Consider the following 20,255-nt stretch of genomic DNA (forward strand, 5'->3'; position numbering starts at 1 on the left):
AAGCCGCTGCCTTCCGCTCAGGTCATGATCTCAGGGTCCTGGGATCGAGTCCCGCATCGGGCTCTCTGCTCAGCGGGGAGCCTGCTTCCCTCTCTCTCTCTCTCTGCCTGCCTCTCCATCTACTTGTGATTTCTCTCTGTCAAATAAATAAATAAAATCTTTAAAAAAAAAAAAAAAAAATTCCCGTGGCGAGTCATGTTACAGTCAAGTTCTACAAAATCGGAGGTACTCACACAAGCAGTGCTCAGACGTTACTTCCTAAGGAAACAAACTGTTCAGTGTCCCACTCAGGACTCAACTCAAAGTGAAGACCAAGCAGGCGTCCCTGCGAGGCCTGGGCCTGGTTACCTCGGTTTCCTGATAGAGGCGATTCCAGTCCACGGGCCAGGCTCAAGGGCAGAAGGGGAAATGACAACTTTTTGGCCAAAAAAAGAATTTACAAGGGCACCTAGGTGGCTCAGTTGGTTAAGCGACTATCTTCAGCTCAGGTCATTATCCTGGAGTTCCAGGATCGAGTCCCGTATCAGGCTCCCTGTTCTGCACGGAGTCTTTTTTAAAGATTTTATTTAAAATCTGCTCCCTCAGACCCTCACCTCTCTCTCTCAAATAAGTAAGATCTTAAAAAAAAAAAAAGCAAAAAACAAAAACCCTAAAAACAGAATTAAGAATATCCAGAACCCAGGGCGCCTGGGTGGCTCAGTGGGTTAAGCCGCTGCCTTCGGCTCAGGTCATGATCTCAGGGTCCTGGGATCGAGCCCCGCATCGGGTTCTCTGCTCCGCGGGGAGCCTGCTTCCTCCTCTCTCTCTCTCTGCCTACTTGTGATCTCTCTGTGTCAAATGAATAAATAAAATCTTTAAAAAAAAAAAAAAAAAAGAATATCCAGAACCCAAATCTTTCGTTTTGGGTAATAAAAGAGCTGAGGAGTGAGCAAAAGGTGCGAAAGCCATAGGCATCATTCACACTCAACAGCCCTGCACCTAGCACTGCCATGGACACAGGCAGGGTCGGCTACCACACCGAAGAGAGCACAAAAGTGTCCTAATTTCACCACTTTACAGAGAGCGCCACCTTCAGATGTGGATTCTGAAAAGATAAGCAGCTGTTGTTGTTGTTTTTAATATTTTATTTATTTATTTGACAGAGATCCCAAGCAGGCAGAGAGGCAGGCAGAGAGAGAGAGAGAGAAGGACCAGGCTCTCTGCAGAGCAGAGAGCCCGACTCGGGGCTCGATCCCAGGACCCTGAGATCATGACCTGAGCTGAAGGCAAAGGCTTTAACCCACTGAGCCACCCGGGTGCCCGCAGCTGTTGTTTTAAAAAAAATCCCTAAAACCGAGGCGCCTGGGTGGCTCAGTGGGTTGGGCCTCTGTCCTCAGCTCAGGTCATGATCTCAGGGTCCTGGGACGGAGCCCCGCATCGGGCTCTCTGCTCAGCAGGAAGCCAGCTTCTCTCCCCCGTCCCCCGCATGCTGCTCTGCCTACTTGTGATCTCTGTCAAATAAATAAATAAAATCTTTTTTTTTTTTAATTTTATTTATTTATTTGTCAGAGAGAGAGCGAGCGAGAGTGAGCACAGGCAGACAGAGTGGCAGGCAGAGGCAGAGGGAGAAGCAGGCTTCCTGCTGAGCAAGGAGCCCGATGCGGACTCGATCCCAGGACGCTGGGATCATGACCTGAGCCAAAGGCAGCCGCTTAACCAGCTGAGCCACCCAGGCGTCCCAAATAAATAAAATCTTTAAAAAAAAATCCCTAAAATCTCAGGGGCACCTGGGTGGCTCAGTTAAGCATCTCGCTCTGGTTTCAACTCAGGTCCCAATCTCAGTGTGGTGAGGTCAAGCTCCGGGTCAGACTCCACGCTCAGCAGGGAGTCTGCTCTGGAGAGTCTCTCTGTCTCTCTCTCTCTCCCCCGTCCCTCCCCAAACTTGCAAGCACACCCCCCACCCAAAATAAATAAAAATCTTAAATAATAATAATCTCTAAAACCTGAGCAATTGCTAAGAACTTCACCAAGTGCTCACCAAGTCATTACTAATGTGCGTGTTTATCACTGAAAAGGTCTAGTAGTTCTCACAGGGCAAAGGGGTCCACACATGGCAAAAACCTAGGAGTCTATGGACTCACGCGGGGAGCCCTGAGCAGAGTCAGGGCTGGGTAAACACTCGCCAGGAGGGGCAGCTGGTGGCTGCGGGATGCCAGCATGTGGGCACCTGGGCTTAGGGTTCACAGATCCTTACAAATCAAGAATCCAGAGTTTTCTAATGACAGCTCTGGACTTCAATGTTGACAGTTAAAAAGCTATTTTATTTTTTTAAAGTAACCTGTACACCCAGTGTAGGGCTCGAAGTCACAAACCCGAGATCAAGAGTCGCACACTCTACCAACTGAGCCAGCCAGGCGCCCCTAGGTTTACAGAAATTTTAAAAACACATTGTGGCCCTAGTAAAATAATGCCTGTGAAGAAAAGGGCAAACAACCCAAAAGAAAAATGGGCCAAACAAATCAATTCACAGAAAACAATGGCCAACGGCGAAGAGGCAGAAGACGCCCAAACGATCAGGGAAGTGTGAGCTCCAAACTGAGGGGCCACAGAAGCATGGTGGCACAGCCAACAGGCTGGCAAAACCGGAAACAGCACGTGCCAGGGGGAGCCCATGCCTCTCAGGGTCGTCAGTGGCGTGGCGACGGGACTGCGCACAACAGGAAAAAAGATGCCACTGCTTCCAACCAACAGTTCTGCTTCTGGGACACAGCCCACAGAAATCAAAGCGCCAACACCGCTGGACATGGGCGCCAGGTGCTCTCCAAAGCATCAGTCATGACGGGTGACCGCACAGGCGCAGAGGCCACCCGGGCATGCCAGGGGCTCCCAACCAGCCTTCCCAGAATGAATCTGCAGTTGCACCCAACAGCGTGGGGGCAAACTCCACGTGGTAACACTGACCAGGAAATACAGGCTATGACAACCTAATCCCTTCTCAAAACACAGTGACTGAAACCTGGCCGTCTGCAGGGGTATAAAGCATCATGGGAGAATGTGACTTGCAGGCCGGGGAGGGGCGTGAGAGGTAAAAACCCATGTGTGGCATCATCCCATTATGTAAGATCGTGTGTGTCTGTGTATGATAAACGTGCTGGAAAAAGGTGGGGAGGCTTCCGGGGCTCATGGGCTGCAAGTTCATGACTGTTCACCCCTGGGTCCCCGCGCAGATTAAATAATTCAGTAAAGAAAGCTGTCAAAGTTTATCTCCCTCCTGACTGCTTGCTCACCACCAACGTAACAAAAGATGTGCCGCACAGTTGTTTAAACCCAGACCTGGAGCAGCATCCCCAGTGCCGACCACAAACAAGTATACCTTCTCTCTAAGAGGGAGCCACTTGCTCAACGCACAACCCACCACAGTGATAAAACAGTGATGACAGAGGGACAAGCAGTAAGCTGGCCAGGGCACGTGCCTCTGAAGGGTGGTGAGTCACAAGGGATGCGGGAGGAGGGTTGGGGAGGGCAGGGAAGAGCCCGGTGGGAACAGATGCTTACACAGTTGCGTTTCTTGCATAGGAAGACTGAGTCTGAGAGACTGCAAAGCTTCTTTTCTAACACTGCCCTCAGCACTAGTCCCCTGAGACTTCCTTAGGTTGTCATGGAAACCAGCCACACCTGGAGAGGCATCGGGACCCCCTGGGCTTGTCGGGGGGCCGAGAGATGACGAAGAGTCTGGGAACGGTGGCGTCGGCCCATTCTGACAGGTGTCGCCTTTGCCAGGGACATCCAGGCCTCCTCCTCCATCTGAAGCTCTGGTACCTGGAAAAGAGGGCGGGCTGGTCATCATGGTTTTAACCACCAGATCAAGGTGTTTCCCAGACGCACAGCTAACACAGGACGGAAGGGACTGCAGATGCAGGGGCGTGAGTTGTCTCCACGTCCCATGAGACTGTCACTCTGGGACGAGAGCAGGCCTCGCTGTCCTCCTGTTAATGGGCGGTATCGGACAAGCGGCTGGACTGCTCACTGTGGCATCGAGCCTGTGGGATTTAAGTAGTAGTGCTTCCTTTTCACTTAAACAAGACCAATGAGAAATCCCATGAAAGTCTTGTTTTAAAAATAGCAAAAGGAAGTAAATGCTAAAAACACAGCTGACAACGTTCCTAACGGGTGCTGGAGACAGCACGCTAACCAGAGCTGCAGCCGCACACGCACACCGCCAGTTCCAAAGCTGTTTTCAAAGCATAAGTGTATCCTCCAAAATGGAAGATCTAAGGCAAGGTTACACGAACCGTCCAAACAATTGTGGCAAGGAGTCGGAGTCTGTGCTTCCGTCTGATGAACGTGTGCTAGACGAAAACCCAGGTTTAACCAGTGATGACGACCGAGTTTCACCCACAAACATCACTACACACAGATCGGTCAGACACTACATGAAATCTCTTGCCTTGTCAAAAGATAAAAAAGAGACTTCTCACAATTAAATCATTCTACCTTCCCTGCCCCCTCACCCCAGTCAGGGAGCCAGCTGGCGGTCCAGAACCAAGATGGCACCCAGAGGGAGGACGGGGGGTCTGGGGGCCTCTGGGTGTGGTTCCAGAGGTTCCCGAAGGCAGCAAGGTCTGAGCCTCCCACAGGGACCCACATCACTCGGATTCCTGGACGTACCCAGGATGCATCCAGGAAGCTGCCCTTTGCCTAAGCAAATTCAAAATGGGTTTCCGACATTCCTAAGTTTCAACCAATGCAGCGACTCACCGTCCTGCTTTCCTGGAAGGAAGAACAATACACACGGGACGCCACAGACTCAACGCAGAGGAGCCTGGACCACAGCTCCGACCCACCCGTCTCCTCTTACGCAAACATCCCTTCGCTGCGTGCTGGGTGAGGGGAAGGGGAGCCTGCATTTCAGACACGAGGTCATCAGGTCAATACCACTTTCTGACGGGCTTACACATCTGGGAGAGTCTCCACATCTTCCTGTACATATGACAAAATAATGTTTTGAGCATTATATTGTACTTCTAAAAAAATCTAAAAGAAGGGCCAAAAACATTACATATATGCATTCTCAAACACGAGCCCAACCGTGGAGAAGCAAGTAACAAAGATGACGAGACAAAGAGAAAATACGGCTGCCGCTCCTTCCCACTGCGCCCGAGTCCTTGGGCTTTAGGCACCATTTCTTGCAGTCCTTACAACCATCCTAAGGCGCACGCACCACTCATCCTCCGTGCACACAAGAGGGAAACGAGATCAAGTGAGAGCCCCGCTGGGTGTGCCGTCTCGGCGGCGGGTCTGAGAGCGGCTCCCTACACATCCTGCCGCCGAATCCCCGGTCTTGGGCCCTTGCTGTTACTGGCCCTGAAGGACCGGTAGTCAACAAAACCATTTCAGGGGCCTGAACATCACTTGCCAGAACAGAATGCAATCTCTGCTAGCAAACCAGAACACACAGACCGTACCACTTCCAAGCACCTTGCCCCGACCCTCCTAAGGGGCATAAGAAGCAAGTGAGCCATGCACCCCGCAGTTCTGATGCGTGGATGACCCATCAGCTAACACACAATGTGGTCCAGTAACCCCTAGAGCGCTCCTGGACCATTTCTGGATCCCAGTTAGTAAAACTCGGGCAACCGCACAACAAGAGAGGCAGGCCACTAGGGAGGGAACAGCGGGTCGGTGAAAGCCCACAGAAGGCCGCCGGAGCAGAGCGGGGCAGCCCCTACCCTGTGTGACATGCACGGTACTTGATTTAAAGTTGCCATCGACTCAGAAAAAAACACTCTACGGACTAGTAAAAACACACTCTAAACATCAAGTTCATTGTACTCTTAAACACCACAGTCTTGATCCAAAATCTAAGAGGCCCCATGTCCTCCTCTTTTAAGGCAAAATGTCACAGCAGAGTACCCGGCGACTTACACTGGGCTTCATCCTGCTGGTCAGCCGGGGCCAGCGAGCCTGGGAGCTTGGGGAGGGCCTCCGGGGCAGCTGCAGTGCCGGCGCCAGAGCCGGCCGGCATCCTGTCCATGGTCAGAACGGCACAGGCGGGGCGGAGTCTCAGGGGCTGCACAGGAGCTGCCGGCAGGTTTGGTTTCGGCCATCAGCAGCGGCCAAAAGCTTCTGGGAAGAACCACACTAAGCTTTCCATTCCGGGGAGATCTAAAGTCTCATAAGTGGCTTGAACTCAAACCAAGTAATCTCATGGTACCTGATAGGAAAGACAAAAGAAAGAATTAGGAAGCTTCATTCGTCAGATTTGAGTAATAATTCCAAGACTACCATTTGGCTCCCAACTCACACCTATAAAATAAACACAGACCTATTCATTCAGCAGACAACCCTTGAGTACCTACAATATACCAGGTTTTGAGGATACAGTGCTGAATGTGGGCTGTTCCAGAAGGTGCTTAATGCCTGTGCTGGTGCCAGCTACAGGCCATCCTGCCCAGATGGGGCTGTAAGCGAACCTGTAGGCACCGCAGGGAGCCTCCTAGCAGAGGCAGGGCTTAGGAGGCTGAGGAACTCAGTTATTCATTAAAATATAAGTAATTTGGTTTAAATAGCCACCTGTGAGCAGTGACACCTGTACTGGACACACAGGGCTCCAAGGGCAAGCTCCCCTCCCAGGAGCCTGACCGCATGGTGGAAGACGCGCGTGCACGGAACATGGAAACTGTACGCCGTGTCGGGGAAGCACAGGGAGGTGACGACACGTGGAAAGTGTCCACCTGGGAATGGGGTCCAGAGACGGCATCTTACAGCCGTTGACCAGTCGCGTCTTTCACTTCTCTCAGGATCAGCTTTTGGCCCATCCTGCTAGGCTCAATTTAAGGGAAGAAACCTTCACCCCAAGTTTGGCAACTGGTCACCGTTTTGGAAGTGAACCGAGGATATTCATAACCTACTCCTGATCATCAGATAAGGTCCGACCCACCATGCGTGCTGCGGAGATGTTGGCATTTACTCCCCTCAAAGTAAGTTTCACCCCATCCTATTCTGTGTTTCACAAGTTTCAGGACAAAAGTTTACATGCCTCCCTTCTATAGCTTACCAATCCCATACAGGGGATCGGTAATGTCAGGGAAGAGCCCGAGCAGCCGCCACAGAGGGAGGGGGGCTGGTGCTGACGCCACCGCAGGAGAGGTAGGTGTGCCTCCTTCTCCACAATCCCTTTGCCGTACCCCTCGACCAGGCAGCCCCTGGTGGTTGACATAACCCGGCCTACCCACGATCAAGTGACTAGTGATGGCAGTGTCCCCCGTGCAAACCCAGGAGTGTCTGGCTTGAGCTCTAATCACCTGCACGTTCCACTCTGCTGCCTGGCACCATACAGGCCAAAGACGCTGTGGCTCAGAACCAGTGCTGGTACGAACATGAAAAGGTTACACGTACCACTAAGTGTAGAACCAGCACTAAGGGTTGTACTAGAAAGAACCGAGACAGACTGCGTGACAGCAGGGGTGACGACAATCCAAGCAGCTAACTGAAAAGCTGGGTACCCGTGTGGCTCACCGCATATCCCTTACCCAAGTGTCTGAAGACCGAAAAAATACTGGATCACAGAAACGAAGGGAGTTACTGGGGCTGGCCAGGACGGATCCTATCTGCAAGGAGCTCTCTATCTTGTTTTTGTCTGCACAATAATCAGTAATCTCTTTCATCCGAAAAACCTTTCTGGGGTCGTGGAGAGGGGTGGATGGACAAACGGGCTCTTGGAGGCTCCACACCTGTCCCCGCACATCTCACAGGACTGTCTAAAAATCACTGCTGCACAGGGTCCCAGCTCCACAGAAAACCACTTGGCTGCTGTAGAAGGCTGATCCCACAGAGATGCCCACAAAGCAAGACAAGGCACACAAGCACAGGGACAGCCAGGCTAGCCCCGCATCACAGGCCACTTGAAGAACAGGAAGCAACCAACACAGTGGAATGTGGAATCAACGGTCACTGCACAGGGCACACAGTTCGTGCTGCTCACCCTGATGCATTCCTTAACAAAAGAAAATGTTTGCGTTTTGCTTTCCAGCGTCCTGGTTTCTGTCCTGTGGAGGCGGGGCGAAGGTGCGTCAGTCACCTTTCCCTATGATGCCTGAAAAGGTAACAACGGCAGACTGAGTGCTTTTCGGGCAGAAGCCAGTCCCTCTCGCATGGACGCCTCTCCCCGCCTGACCACCAGGTCAACTTCCCAAGGACCCCATGTCTGCCACTCGGTGCTGCTCTCAAGTCTCTCCGGGCCTCAGGTGAAGCACCCGGCCCACTCTGCTCTGCCGTGGCCATCTCCCCCCACCCCGTGCACAGTGCACTGCAAATGCGTGCGTGCCCCCCTCCTCCACCCCGCTGCAGGAACCTCGGAGGCAGAAGCCCGTGCTCCAGGTCTGCCCCACTCCTCGAACAGCCCTCCTCCAAGCTCAGCTGGGTGCAGGCTCCTGACTGGTCTCTGGCCCTGCCAAGTTCCAGCCCTTCCCAACGAAGCTAGCGGCTCCACAACGAAACAGTGTTTGCCTCCCGAACACCAACACTGCCTTTTCAAACACGGGGGAACTCTAACTATTCTGACTAAGAACAACCTGGAAGCTAAGGTTCCAGTGAGAGACAGAACGTCCCCGGGAGTTCCCAATGGGCAGAGCAGCACGTAATGGCCACATCCCCAATAAGCAACGTCGCCTGGGCAAGAAGGAAGAGCAGGCGGCCAGACTTCACTCGGGCCAGAGACAGAACACGCCAACCGGACAAGGGAAGGGCCAGGGCGGACGAGGGGCCGCGGAGGAGCACGCGCCCCCGAGGCCGGCAGTGACAACACTCGACCCCGACACTGTCCGGGGAAGAGGAACTCTGGCTGAGTCGCTCCAGCAAACCTGGAGACGAAGGCGTCAGGCCGCTGGGCACAGCGCTGTCCCATGCTCCCCTCTCTACTTCCCCCTACGTGGATCTCCTGAGAAACAAGACACCTGCGGAACGCCCGAGCACCTACCCCGTCCGAGCTGGGTGGCCCAGCCCTCCAGAGAGGAGACCCCGGCACTGGGACACGCCCGGTAACTCCCAAAGATGCCTCCTGCTCACGGGCCGCGCCTCCTGCAGCCGGACAGCCGACACCACGGCCTGCCCAGCGCGGCCTCTGGTGAGGGGCACCTCCCTTCGGGTAATAAGCTGGCCTGCTCTGTCCTGTCTCGGGGGGACCTGACTCCGTGCGGCTCAGTCGTCAGTGCCGACAAACCGGGCAAGGAGAAGGTCAGACAGCCGGGGCACAGCACAAGGAAGCTGCTGTTAGTGGCAGGCATTCCAGTCCCTGGCTTAGAAAACAGTTAAAACAATTAAAGGATCAGTCTTCTCACAGCAGCATTTTTTAGAAGACTTTATTTATCTATTTGACAGACAGAGATTACAGGCAGGCAGAGAGGCAGGGGTGGGGTGCGGGGCGGCGGGGAGCAGGCTCCAGGCCGGGCTCCAGAGAGCCCGACGCGGGGCTGGATCCCAGGACCCTGAGCCCAAGGCAGAGGCTTTAACCCTCTGAGCCCCAGGCGCCCCCCCCCAGCAGCACACCTGTTTTCCGCTGTGTTTCCCAGGGGAAGAGACGGAACAAAACGACGACTTCTACGGTGCTGGTAACTGAATTCACGCCACCGGACATCGAGGGCGCAGGCTAGCGTGTGTGGCTTCCGGCTCCCCCCACACGCTGAGCTCCGCAGACCCACGAGCATGCTCGGACCCTGCCTCACGCTGCTTCCACCGGCATTACAAACACCAGGAGCTCCAACAGGACTTCCTTAAGATGGCATCTGGGGCGCCAGGGCGTCTGCCTTCGGCTGGGGTCATGATCCCGGGGTGCTGGGATGAGCCCCCCGGCGGGCTCTCTGCTCGGCGGGGACCTGCCACCGCCACCGCCCGCCGCCCGCCTCTCTGCCTGCTCGTGCTCCCCCGTCCAATAAATAAAGTCTTAAAGAACCGACCACCTAGCTGAGGCCACAGCGGTAAGCAGCGCGGCCGGGCTGCGGCCAGGGTGGGCTCCGCGGCGTCGGACTCTCGCCCGGCGGGAAGGGCCTGGCCCACGCCCGAACCGCTCTGGCCCGGCTCCTCCGCGAGGCCATGCCGAGAGCCAACACGAACTCTGGCCGAGATTAAATGCACGCGGCGCCGCGAACGGCCCCGCCGCTCCTGGGGAGCCGCTGCGCCCTGGGCGGCCGGTCGGGGCGGAGCGGGAGAGCCGGCCGGACACCGTCCCCGCTCGGCAAGCGCCCGGCCCGGCCGCCGGCCCAGCACCCGCCGAGCCACACGACACGACGACGACGACGACACGACGACGACACGACCGGCAGCGGCACTTCCGAACCCGAGTCCGCGCGACGACGCCGACGCGCCCGTGCGGCCGGCCCGGGCCGGCGACCGCACCTCCCGCTCCGCAGACGCCGGACGGGAAGCGACGAGTGTTCACAGGCGGGTCACTCCGGCCGCGGCGCCCCCGCCCCGCACTAAGGGGAGCCCGGGCCCGACCCGCACGCGCGGCGCCCGCCGCACCAGCGCCCGCAGGCGCCGCACACGGCCGCGCTGCCCCCGCTCCGTCCCGGGGCCCGAGCCCGGCCGCGGCCCCTCGGGCAAGGACCCCGACGCCGGCCGCAGTCGGGGCGCGGGGCGGGCGGCCTCAGGAAGCCGGGCCGGGCCCCGAGGCTGCCGACGGCGAGCTGCGGGCCCGACGCGGGGCGTCGCCGCTGCGGGGGGAGCCGCGGCCGGCCCTCCGCGTCCGCCCAGGCCCCGGCGCCCCTCGCCCGCCGCCCGGCCCCCGCCCCGACCGCGCCGCGCCCCCCCCCCCGGCGGCCCCGCGCTTCCGCAGGCCGGAGCCCCGGCCCGGGCGCCTGCCCGCGACCCTCACCCGGGCGCCGTGGAGGCTTCGGCGGCCGCCGGCCGCGCTGCCCCAGCGGAGACGTGGCCGCGCGAGGGGCGGGGCGCGGCGCGGCGACGGGCTAGGCCCCTCCGGAAACAAGCTGTGCGCGCAGCCTCCGTTCCGGATGACAGACCGTCCTCTTCTGCGGCCCAGCAGCCGCCCTCGGGCCGGGCTGCCCCGGCCGCACGGTGGGACGCGAGAGCCCACTCACACCTGGCGCGCGGGAGGCTTCGGAATGGGAGCCTGAGGGCCTCTCCTCTACGGAAATGCAACTTCTGGACGTGCAGAACCAACTCCGGCAGGAAGCTACACCCGTGAACTTCCGGCGGAAGTGGCGTGGCCAGGGCTCGGGTCCCCGCCCCGCCCCGCCCCATCTGTCAGGCTGTGGGCGGGGCCCGCCTCGCTCCGCCCCGGCCCCGTTGCGGGGCGTGGCCAGGAGGCGCCGGCAGGGGTGGGGGGCGGCGGGCGGAGTCGGTGCGGCTCCGGGGCGGGGTGGCGGGAGGCTGGTGTCTGCGGCGCCTCGAACCCGGAACCCCCCGCCTCCCACCCGCGACTTATTTGTCTTAAGGCGCCAATGCCCAGCCGGCTCCGGCTGGGGGCCGTGGCCGTGTCTTACCTTTGCAAGAACAAGAACAGCCGCCTCGTCGGCCCGGCCCCGAGGTGCGCGTGACGGGTGTCCTTTGTCTCGGGTACGAAAGTGTGTCGGCCCCGTTGGTGGGAAAAACTGCCCTTCCTGCATTACGTGCTTTTGCACACTTGTCCGGGATCGCTGCTCCGGCCCCTGATGGCCTCGGCCCCCTGTCCCTCTGCCCACAGGGCGGCCTCCAGCACCTGAGCCCTACAGCAAGCTCCGGGGCTGCGGAGGGCATTTCTCCCACGTGGCTCTTTCTCAGGATCGTTCTAGGTATTTGGGGACCCATGCCCTCCCATAGAGATTTCAGAATAAACTTGTTCTTGTCTGTAAAAATCCCTCCTGGGACTTTGATGGAATTGCATTGAACGTTTTAAAGTTTGGTTTCCACGCATTCATTGTTAGTATATAGAAATGTGATTAAATGCTGTGGGTTGGTCTTGTATCCTGAGAACTTGCTAAACTCACTTATTAGTTAGGAGGTTTGGAATCTTCTACATAGGCCATCGTGTCATGTGCAAACAAAAAAATTTAACTCAAAATGAACATGGACTTAAGTGCAGAAACGTGTAAAACTATAAAACTCTTACAAGAAAACAGGAAAATTTTCAGGACTGAAGGCTTGGTTAAGTGTTCTTGGACACGCCACAAAAGAATAAACTTAATAAATTGAAGTTCGCCAAAATTAAAAACATTTGTTTTGAGGGGCACCTCCGGGGGCTCAGTCGTTAATCCTCTGCTTTCCACTCAGGTCGTAGTCCCAGGGTCCTGGTTCAAGCCCCACATTGGGCTCCCTGCTTGACAGGAAACCTGTTTCTCCCTCCCCCTCTCCCTCTCCCTGTGCTTGTGTTCCCTTTCTTGCTCTGTCAAATAAATAAAATCTTTAAATTTTTTTTGTTTGATTTGAGAAAGATTCCACTAAGACAAGGAAAAGACAAGCTGCAGTTAGTTACAAAATATATTGCAAACCTGGTACCCAGAAAGACAGGCCAACATATGAAGCATTTCACCAAAAAGGATATGCAGATGGCAAACAAGCTTGTGAAAGATTTCAACACCACTGGCTACTATAAAAATAAAAATCAGCACTGCCTCGAGCTCTTACTACACACACCTATTGGAGCAGCTAAAACAAACAGTAGCAACACCAAATGCTAGCGATGAGGTGTAGAAACTAGATTTCTCATACATTACTGGTGAGACTATAAAATGGCACACCCACTCTGAAGTTTGGCGATTTCTGTAAATTAAACATATACTTGATTGTACGACCCAGGAATTGTCCTCCTGGATATTTATCTGAGAGGGAAATGAGACTTAGATCCACACAAAAACCTGGACACTCTTTTTTGCCACATTGTTATTTGTAATAGCTCAAAACTGGAAACAACTGGAATCTGACCAAACCCACAACAGAGGAACGGTTAAACCAACTGGGGAGCACCCACGTCACGGGTCTCTCTTCAGCAGTAAAAAAGGACTATTGATACGCAGGACAACTTAGATGAATCTCCAAGGCATTATGCTGAGGCGGGAAAATCCCAGAAGGATACTGTGTCACGTGCTTTCACTTATATAACATTTGTGAAGTGATACGATTATGGAGTCAGAAAGCAGATTAGTGGTTGCCAAGGAATGGTCGGGGGCTGGCTAAAGTGGGGCAGGAACCCCAAAGGGAGCTGTACACACTTTGGACTAACGTGACTAACTGGAGCTACGCAGTTGCAACCAGTGTGGGACACTGGGGAACAAATTACGAGTAAAACGCGACAGATCACACTAAACATAAAAACAAATGAGCCTAGATATAAACAGCATATTCACTCAGGGAAAAAATGCTAATTAAGTAAAACTTTTAAGTTTATCAAGGTATTATTTACATTCAATTTGCCCTTTTAATGTGTACAATTCAATTTTTAAACTTGCAGTTACATTTATATTTTAGCAAATAAAACTGGATTTACTTCAATGCAGTAATAAAACATTTCCATAACCCCCAAGTGTCCCTCTAGTCCGTATACACGCAGTCCCCAACACCCCTCCCCTGACAACCACTAACTCACCTTCTGTCTCTATGGATGGATCCATTCTGGACATTTCATATAAAAAGAATCACGTCATACGTGACATATTGTGACTGCCTTCTGTTTTATGTAGCGTTAGTCTTCGAGATTGACTTGATCATTTTCAGCACGTATCAGAACTTTCTTCCTTTTACAGATGTACAGATGAGTAATACTGCCCTGCCTAGATACACCACATCTTGTAACCCATCCGTTGGCGGACACATTCCAGTGCCATGCATGTGCCGGTCAATGTTCCAAGTGTAGGGCTTAGCTGGGGACCAGGACACAGGATCCCTCCTCCAGTCCAGCTCTGTTTGTGTGGGGAAGACCAGCCCTCCAGGGCGTCATTCATGCAAAGGAAACTGTGTCAGTGGGAGGGGCTACCAATTACGTCAGTCGTTCACTGGGTCTTCATTGCGGCCTACTGTACTCCCAGCACTCTTCTGGACACTACACAGCCGCTGCAGTCACAGGTGCTTACATCCTCTCGGACCACCGGACAGCACACAGAAACACAAGACAAGAGCTGATGAGCTGGGAAAAGAGCAGGGTAAGGGAACAGGGTGCGGAGGGGTGCTGCGATTTAGGGAGGCCCTTGGATGAGTGGGCGAACACATGAGTAAAGTAGGGAGCCGTGCAGGTCACTGAGGGAAGCGTCTCAGGCAAGGGAAGAGCAAGGAGAGTCCCGTTTTCAGAGTTCCTTGAAGTTATAGCTGAGCTAAGCTTGTCTGACAAAGAGGCGGGCAGAGAAGGGTCCGGGGAAGAACTTTACTGGAAAGGAGTCAGCACACCCAGGGGGAGGGGGTCTGCGATGAGGGGCAAGCTGCACGGGGCCTGCCAGGGCGGTGAGAAGCCACTGATGAGTTCCAGGCTCATCATCTTCAAAGGAGACAAACATACACGAACAAAAAGATGAGGGCACCTGGGTGGCTCAGTCAGCTAAACTTCTGCCTTCAGCTCAGGTCATGATCCTGGGGTCCTGGGATTGAGTCCCCATGGAGCTCCCTGCTCGGCAGGCAGTCTGCTTCTCTCTCTGCCCCTCCCCTCTGCTCCTGCTCAGTTGCTCTCAGAGAAATAAAATCTTAAAAAGAAAAAAAGAGGGGCGCCTGGGTGGCTCAGTGGGTTAAAGCCTCTGCCTTCTGCTCAGATCATGATCTCAGGGTCCTGGGATCGAGCCCAGCATCGGGCTCTCTGCTCAGTGGGGAGCCTGCTTCCACCTCTCCCTCTGCCTGCCTCTCTGCCTACTTGTGATCTGTCACATAAATAAATAAAATCTTAAAAAAAAAAAAAGGAAAAAAAAGAAAAAAAGGGAGAGTGTGTGAGGCTTAACAGAGAGGCAGGAAGGAGCTGTCTGCCGCGCTTGGGGAGGATCCTGCCAAGCGATCTCTAAGCGGAGCCTTGGCATTCATCCTCGCAAGCAAGCAGCAGCCGACTAGTCTGCGGCGATCATGAGATGCGTGCCGGGGCCCGAGGTTTGGGCTGGGCACACAGCAAACAAGGCAGGAAGATCCTGCTCTGGGTCATGGAGTGGAGACAAGCAGTAAGCAAGTGTTTACTTTCCCATAATGACAGGCACAGGAAGAAAACCAAACCGGCGAACACTGCATGGCTGGCTGGAGGATGGTGTGAGGGGAGTGTCCCCTCTGAGGAGGAGATCTGAACTGAGCCCTGAGTGACGGGAAGACAGGACCATCTGGTGCTCTGCGGCCACCGTGCCCCCGAGAAGGCCGAGCGGAGGAGGGCCCTGAAGATGGGGTGGGCAGAAGGGGAGCTTCTGGGGGAGGGGCAAGGCCACCCAGTCCTAGGCCTTCGTGGGCCACGACAGTTACTCTTTGCTATGTGACAAGGCCCCCAAAACACGGTGGCTTCAAACGGTATTAGTTCCCATAGTTACATTGGTTGGGGGCAGTCGTGTGCTGGTGTTTAACAAACTTCTCTCCAGAATAAATAAGAACGACCCTGATTTGTAGCATTTCTCAATTTCCATGGTGTGAATCCTCCCAGCAGGGCACAACTCAAGCACGAACTTGAGGTGCACAAACGGGGTGGGGGGCAGGGGTGCGCACCATCACAGAGCGCCTACATCACGCAGACACATCGATGCAGAGAGCCGGGAGGGCGCACGTGATGGGCAGGCGGAGTGAATTCGTTAGGAGAGAGGAGTCCTGAGTGCTTACCACCTTGGCTTCTGAAGTGACTTAGGAATTCCAAATTTTCATGATTTTTAAATGGCTGTCCTCGAATTACTGGGTCGCAACACTCCTGAGACCAGGACTGTCTCCCGGGAGCTGGCAAGGCAGCTCTTCTGCGGGTCACAGGGCTCACGGCAGGGCTGGTTCATCTTCAGAAGTGGGTCTCCCTCAGGCCCCTGCGATGAGCTGGGACAGCGGCTGAGAGCGGGAGGGAACGCACATATGCCTGTGTCCTGAGAGACAGGACGGCGTGACTGGGGCCTGACTGGGCTGCACTCCATGTGCATCAAGGTCCTTGGAATTAATTCTGCAGGGAGCTGTGACTCTCCCCCCAAGTGTGTCTGGGCTCCTCCCTGTCCCTGCCCCACACGGCAGCTGGCATCTCCAAGAGGAGTACCTGAGACCCGCCGGGCACTCCCTCCAGGCCGCTGCCAGCACAGTCCCTCGCGGGTCAGGCCTCCGCAGGGTGAGGGTCTAGCAGGCTGACTGGCCTGCCAGGTTTAAGCCCCTGAGCTGCTGCCCAGCAGCTCGTCTGCATTCCTGATGACAACCCGCGACTCTCCCCTTCCTCCTGCCTGAGGGGGCCCACCTGCCCATGGGAGCGCTGACGGCCCAGGTGGTGGCAGGAGCCTCTGGTCCGGCCCACCAGTGATCAGGTCAGGGATGTTTCCATTCGAAGCAGTGGGCAAGTTCACCGATTTCTGCTTGATGGAGGCTGAGGCCATCCACAAAGGGAGGCAAGGGTTCCAGCACGGCGTCCTGTGTCCAGCGACACCTGCAGATCTGCGCGGGGCTTTCTAAGTCCCTCTGTCCCCCATTCATTTCCTCCCTCAGGCCCGAGGCCGGCTTCCGGCTGCCCCGTCCACCACAGCCACCCTGATTCCGAGCTGGGCTTCTCTGGGCCTCCTCTCTGCGGGCTGCATGACGACCCCTCCACCTCCGGCACCGTCCGGCCGCTTCCCTGCGGCAGACGCCGCCCACACCACTCCGCTGCTCTCCCATCCGGGCCTGTGACTGACCCTGTCTGCGCGGCGGGATCAGACTAGTTGCTGGATTCCGGCTGCCGCCAGTGAGGGTCCTTCGCGGATGCGCGGCTCTCCTCACAGCTCAGACCCTCAGGCCGGGAGGGGGCACCTTGGATGTGGGTGTGAGCGGAGCAGGGCCCTCCTTTGAGGGGCGCATCAGAGCCCAAGAGGGACCCTGGCCTGGGGCTGGGCGGGGCGAGGCTGCGGGAGGAGGAGCCGGCAGGAAGCAGGCAGTGAGGCCCGGCTGGGCCCGAGCCAGGGCTGGTCCCAAGTACCCGCAGACAAGTACACGGAGTCCTGAGCTGACCCTTCACACCCAGGCGGCCTGTGCCTCTACCGCGCGCGCGCGCGCGCGCGCGCGCGCACACACACACACACACACACACACACACGGCTCCAGCCCAACTGCGGCCGACACACACACACACACACACACACACACACACACACACGGCTCCAGCCCAACTGCGGCCGACACACACACACACACACACACACACACACACACACACGGCTCCAGCCCAACTGCGGCCGACACACACACACACACACACACACACGGCTCCAGCCCAACTGCGGCCGACACACACACACACACACACACACACACACACACACGGCTCCAGCCCAACTGCGGCCGACACACACACACACACACACACACACACACACACACGGCTCCAGCCCAACTGCGGCCGACACACACACACACACACACACACACACACACACACACACACACGGCTCCAGCCCAACTGCGGCCGACACACACACACACACACACACACACACGGCTCCAGCCCAACTGCGGCCCGGCTGCTAGGCGGGTGGGAGGGTGCTGACGAGCAGGAAGTCATGACAACATCCTGAGCACACCGTGAAACAGCCCAGGGAGAAACCGCCCGGGCCCCGGGCTCCTCCCCTGTGCTCTAGAACAGGGAGCCCAAGTCATGACAACATCCTGAGCACACCGTGAAACAGCCCAGGGAGCAACCGCCCGGGCCCCGGGCTCCTCCCGTGTGCTCTAGAACGGGGAGCCCAAGTCCGGCAGGGTCAGCCACGCGCCGGGGAGCCCGCCGTCTAACGTGACGCGGGTCCGTCCTTCACGGAGGATCCAGGGCGGCCCGAGGGAAGTCACACGTTCTAACCCAGGCTTAAAAAGCTGGGATCTCTCGAGAGCTACATCCTGGTTCTTACTTTGTTGGGAGGGGAGGGAGTGATGAGGCCGGGCCCTAAGATGGGAGGGCAGGCTTCCCTCCCGCACAGGCTGAGCGCAGGGCTAGGACACAGCCACAGCTTCAACCTGCAGCCAAGAGCCCGACACCTGGGGCTGGTGGAGCCCTGAGACCCTGCGCCCTTTCCCTTCCACAGCCCCGGGTCGCACGGGGGCTGGTCTGAGAGCAGGGCTACGGGCTGGACCCCCGGGCGCTCAGCAGCGCCACCCGCAGCCCACCGGGACAGGGAGGAGCACATGGCAGGCGACCCGCGAACCAGCAACCAGCGCAGGAGAGAAACAGACACGGCTTGTTTATTAGAGCGCAGGGAGGAGCAGGCCTCTTCCACAAACACAGCGCTGCTTCTGAGTCCGTATCAAGAGCAAGACAACAGTTGAAAATCCTATTCCTGAGAAGAAGCAAAAAGTTACAATTTTGCAAACAAAAATAATAGATGATTTCAACAAAAGATAAAAAACGCATTTTTTTTTAAACAAAGAACAAAATTTCAAGTATTATTCCAGATGACATGGCAAACCCAACGCAGATCAGATCTAGTGGAAGCAAAGGCTTCTCGTACTTTCGGGGGAGGGGCTGCTCCAGGTGGACCGGGCACCGGCGGGGCCCACCCAGCTTGTGAGAAGAAAGTGGGGTGGCTGGCGGGGGCTGCAGTGCCAACAGAGCGACAAGCGGGTGCCAGGGCCCGGCTCCACAGGCTCATGGTGGCAGCACCCACGGTGGCAGCACCCACGGTGGCAGCACCCACTTCTGCTCTCTTAGGACAGGGCCCCACGCTTGACGCTGGGTGTCTAGGGTTAGCAGTTCTGGACATCTGATTTTTTCTTTTTCTAATAAACAGAAACGTATGTTTATTCTTTCAAATACCCTACTATCCCAATTTTAGTCAATTTGTAAATTATAAATTATGTTACTTGTGCTACCGTTTGTGATAAATCTCACTAGAAGATAAGCACCAAATCTAGTACAAAGAGGCCTCAGCAGCCGTGGCCGAACCCGCAGCGGGGTGTCCCGCAGGCTGTAAACTTTTGCTCCCTTTCCTTTCAACAACAAACTTTCCTTCTCCCCCCACGAAAGCTTTCTGGAAGAGAGAGGTCTGTTGGAACCACAGTTCTGGGAAAGGTACAGAGAGCAAACCCGAACGTCATCGTCTCAGTGGGAGGGGATGGCGACAGCGGCGCTCCGGCCAGAAGTGCTCCGGGCACCGGCGCTCAGAGGAGGGGCGGGTCGCGCCCAGGCCTCCCAGGCCACTGGAGCGGGTTGGGGGGTCTCGCTAAGAAGGTCTCACTCCACGTGAGTCGTCACACTACAGTGCCGGACGCAGAGACCCCCAGCATCCCCTGGGGGCCGTAAAATGCCCTTAAAATGTCTGTAGCCAGTATTTTCTGAAACGCTGTCATTGACCTCCAGTACCCCCAAGCCACCTTGGTGCCTCCTAGATGCTCAGTTCTTGAACCTTGTCTGTTCACAGATGTGATTGAATTTCCTGCAGGGAGAAAAGAGTGAAATTACCACAAAGTATTCACAAAAGCGGATCCTGAGCTCATATGCTGGGAGAACCTGATGAGAAGCTGACCGCATACAGGACGCTCGCGGTGACGTATTTTTAGTACCATCAAAGAAATTAACCCCTACGCCTTCTTCTTTAAATTTTAGAAGTCAGACATTTTTAGGTCATTTTCTTAGAGAAGAACTCAAACTCTAAGCCTCCTCCGTGTCCCCACGGACATATGGTGGTCCACCAGGGACCACCCTGCAGGACCAACAGACTTGCTGGCTGGCCTAGAGCACCATTACCTCCCTTCATGACGGGCAGGACAGTCCCAGAGGAAGGCAGGCTGCCTTTGCTTTCCTTACCAATGTTTTCACTAAGAAAGACAAGTTGCTTGTGAGACTTCCTTCCCCGTACCCAAACAGTCTGCTACACGCTAGGCTCAAATACAAAACAAGGGTTTCGTTCCACAGCATCAGTCTCCAAGGGAGCCTTTACTTGGGCCCTTGTCCCCGGCACTAAGGGCATACTCTCAGTGACTTTGACTTAAACCATGAATGACTGGGGATCCTCGTGGCCTCCTCCGACATCAGTCCGTGAGACTGACTGACAGCATCACCTCACCTACACCTTCAGACAACACCATGTGGCAAGGCGGATGTCTCCGTGAGCGGGAAATGCCCGGTGAGTCACTGAGTTAGAGCCATCAAAGACACCTCTCAAGGCATCAAAGACAGAGCAGGGCGCCGACCCCAG

General features: G+C 55.8%; 2 protein-coding genes across 5 annotated transcripts in view; both read right to left on the reverse strand.

Annotated features, from left to right (window-relative positions):
* The window catches only part of GOLGA3 (golgin A3), a 46,739-nt gene extending 35,560 nt beyond the window's left edge, over window positions 1-11,179 (reverse strand). For 2 of the 3 annotated variants that reach the window (XM_032309789.1, XM_032309790.1), the window contains exons 1-3: window positions 10,850-11,179; window positions 5,905-6,193; window positions 3,535-3,798 (exon numbers count right to left, since the gene is read on the reverse strand). In XM_032309789.1, the coding sequence (XP_032165680.1) occupies window positions 3,535-3,798; window positions 5,905-6,013 (373 nt within the window). In that variant the 5' untranslated portion in view covers window positions 6,014-6,193; window positions 10,850-11,179. The remainder of the gene's footprint in view (window positions 1-3,534; window positions 3,799-5,904; window positions 6,194-10,849) is intronic. The other variant, XM_032309791.1, reaches the window with a different exon arrangement.
* A 7,101-nt stretch (window positions 11,180-18,280) lies between these two features.
* The window catches only part of CHFR (checkpoint with forkhead and ring finger domains), a 29,453-nt gene continuing 27,478 nt past the window's right edge, over window positions 18,281-20,255 (reverse strand). For both annotated transcript variants that reach the window (XM_032309909.1, XM_032309908.1), the window contains one exon: window positions 18,281-19,493. In XM_032309909.1, coding sequence (XP_032165800.1) covers window positions 19,451-19,493 — 43 coding nt within the window. In that variant the 3' untranslated portion in view covers window positions 18,281-19,450. The remainder of the gene's footprint in view (window positions 19,494-20,255) is intronic.

Source organism: Mustela erminea, chromosome 13 (assembly GCF_009829155.1).
Source record: "Mustela erminea isolate mMusErm1 chromosome 13, mMusErm1.Pri, whole genome shotgun sequence".
Taxonomy (NCBI): Eukaryota; Metazoa; Chordata; class Mammalia; order Carnivora; family Mustelidae; genus Mustela; species Mustela erminea.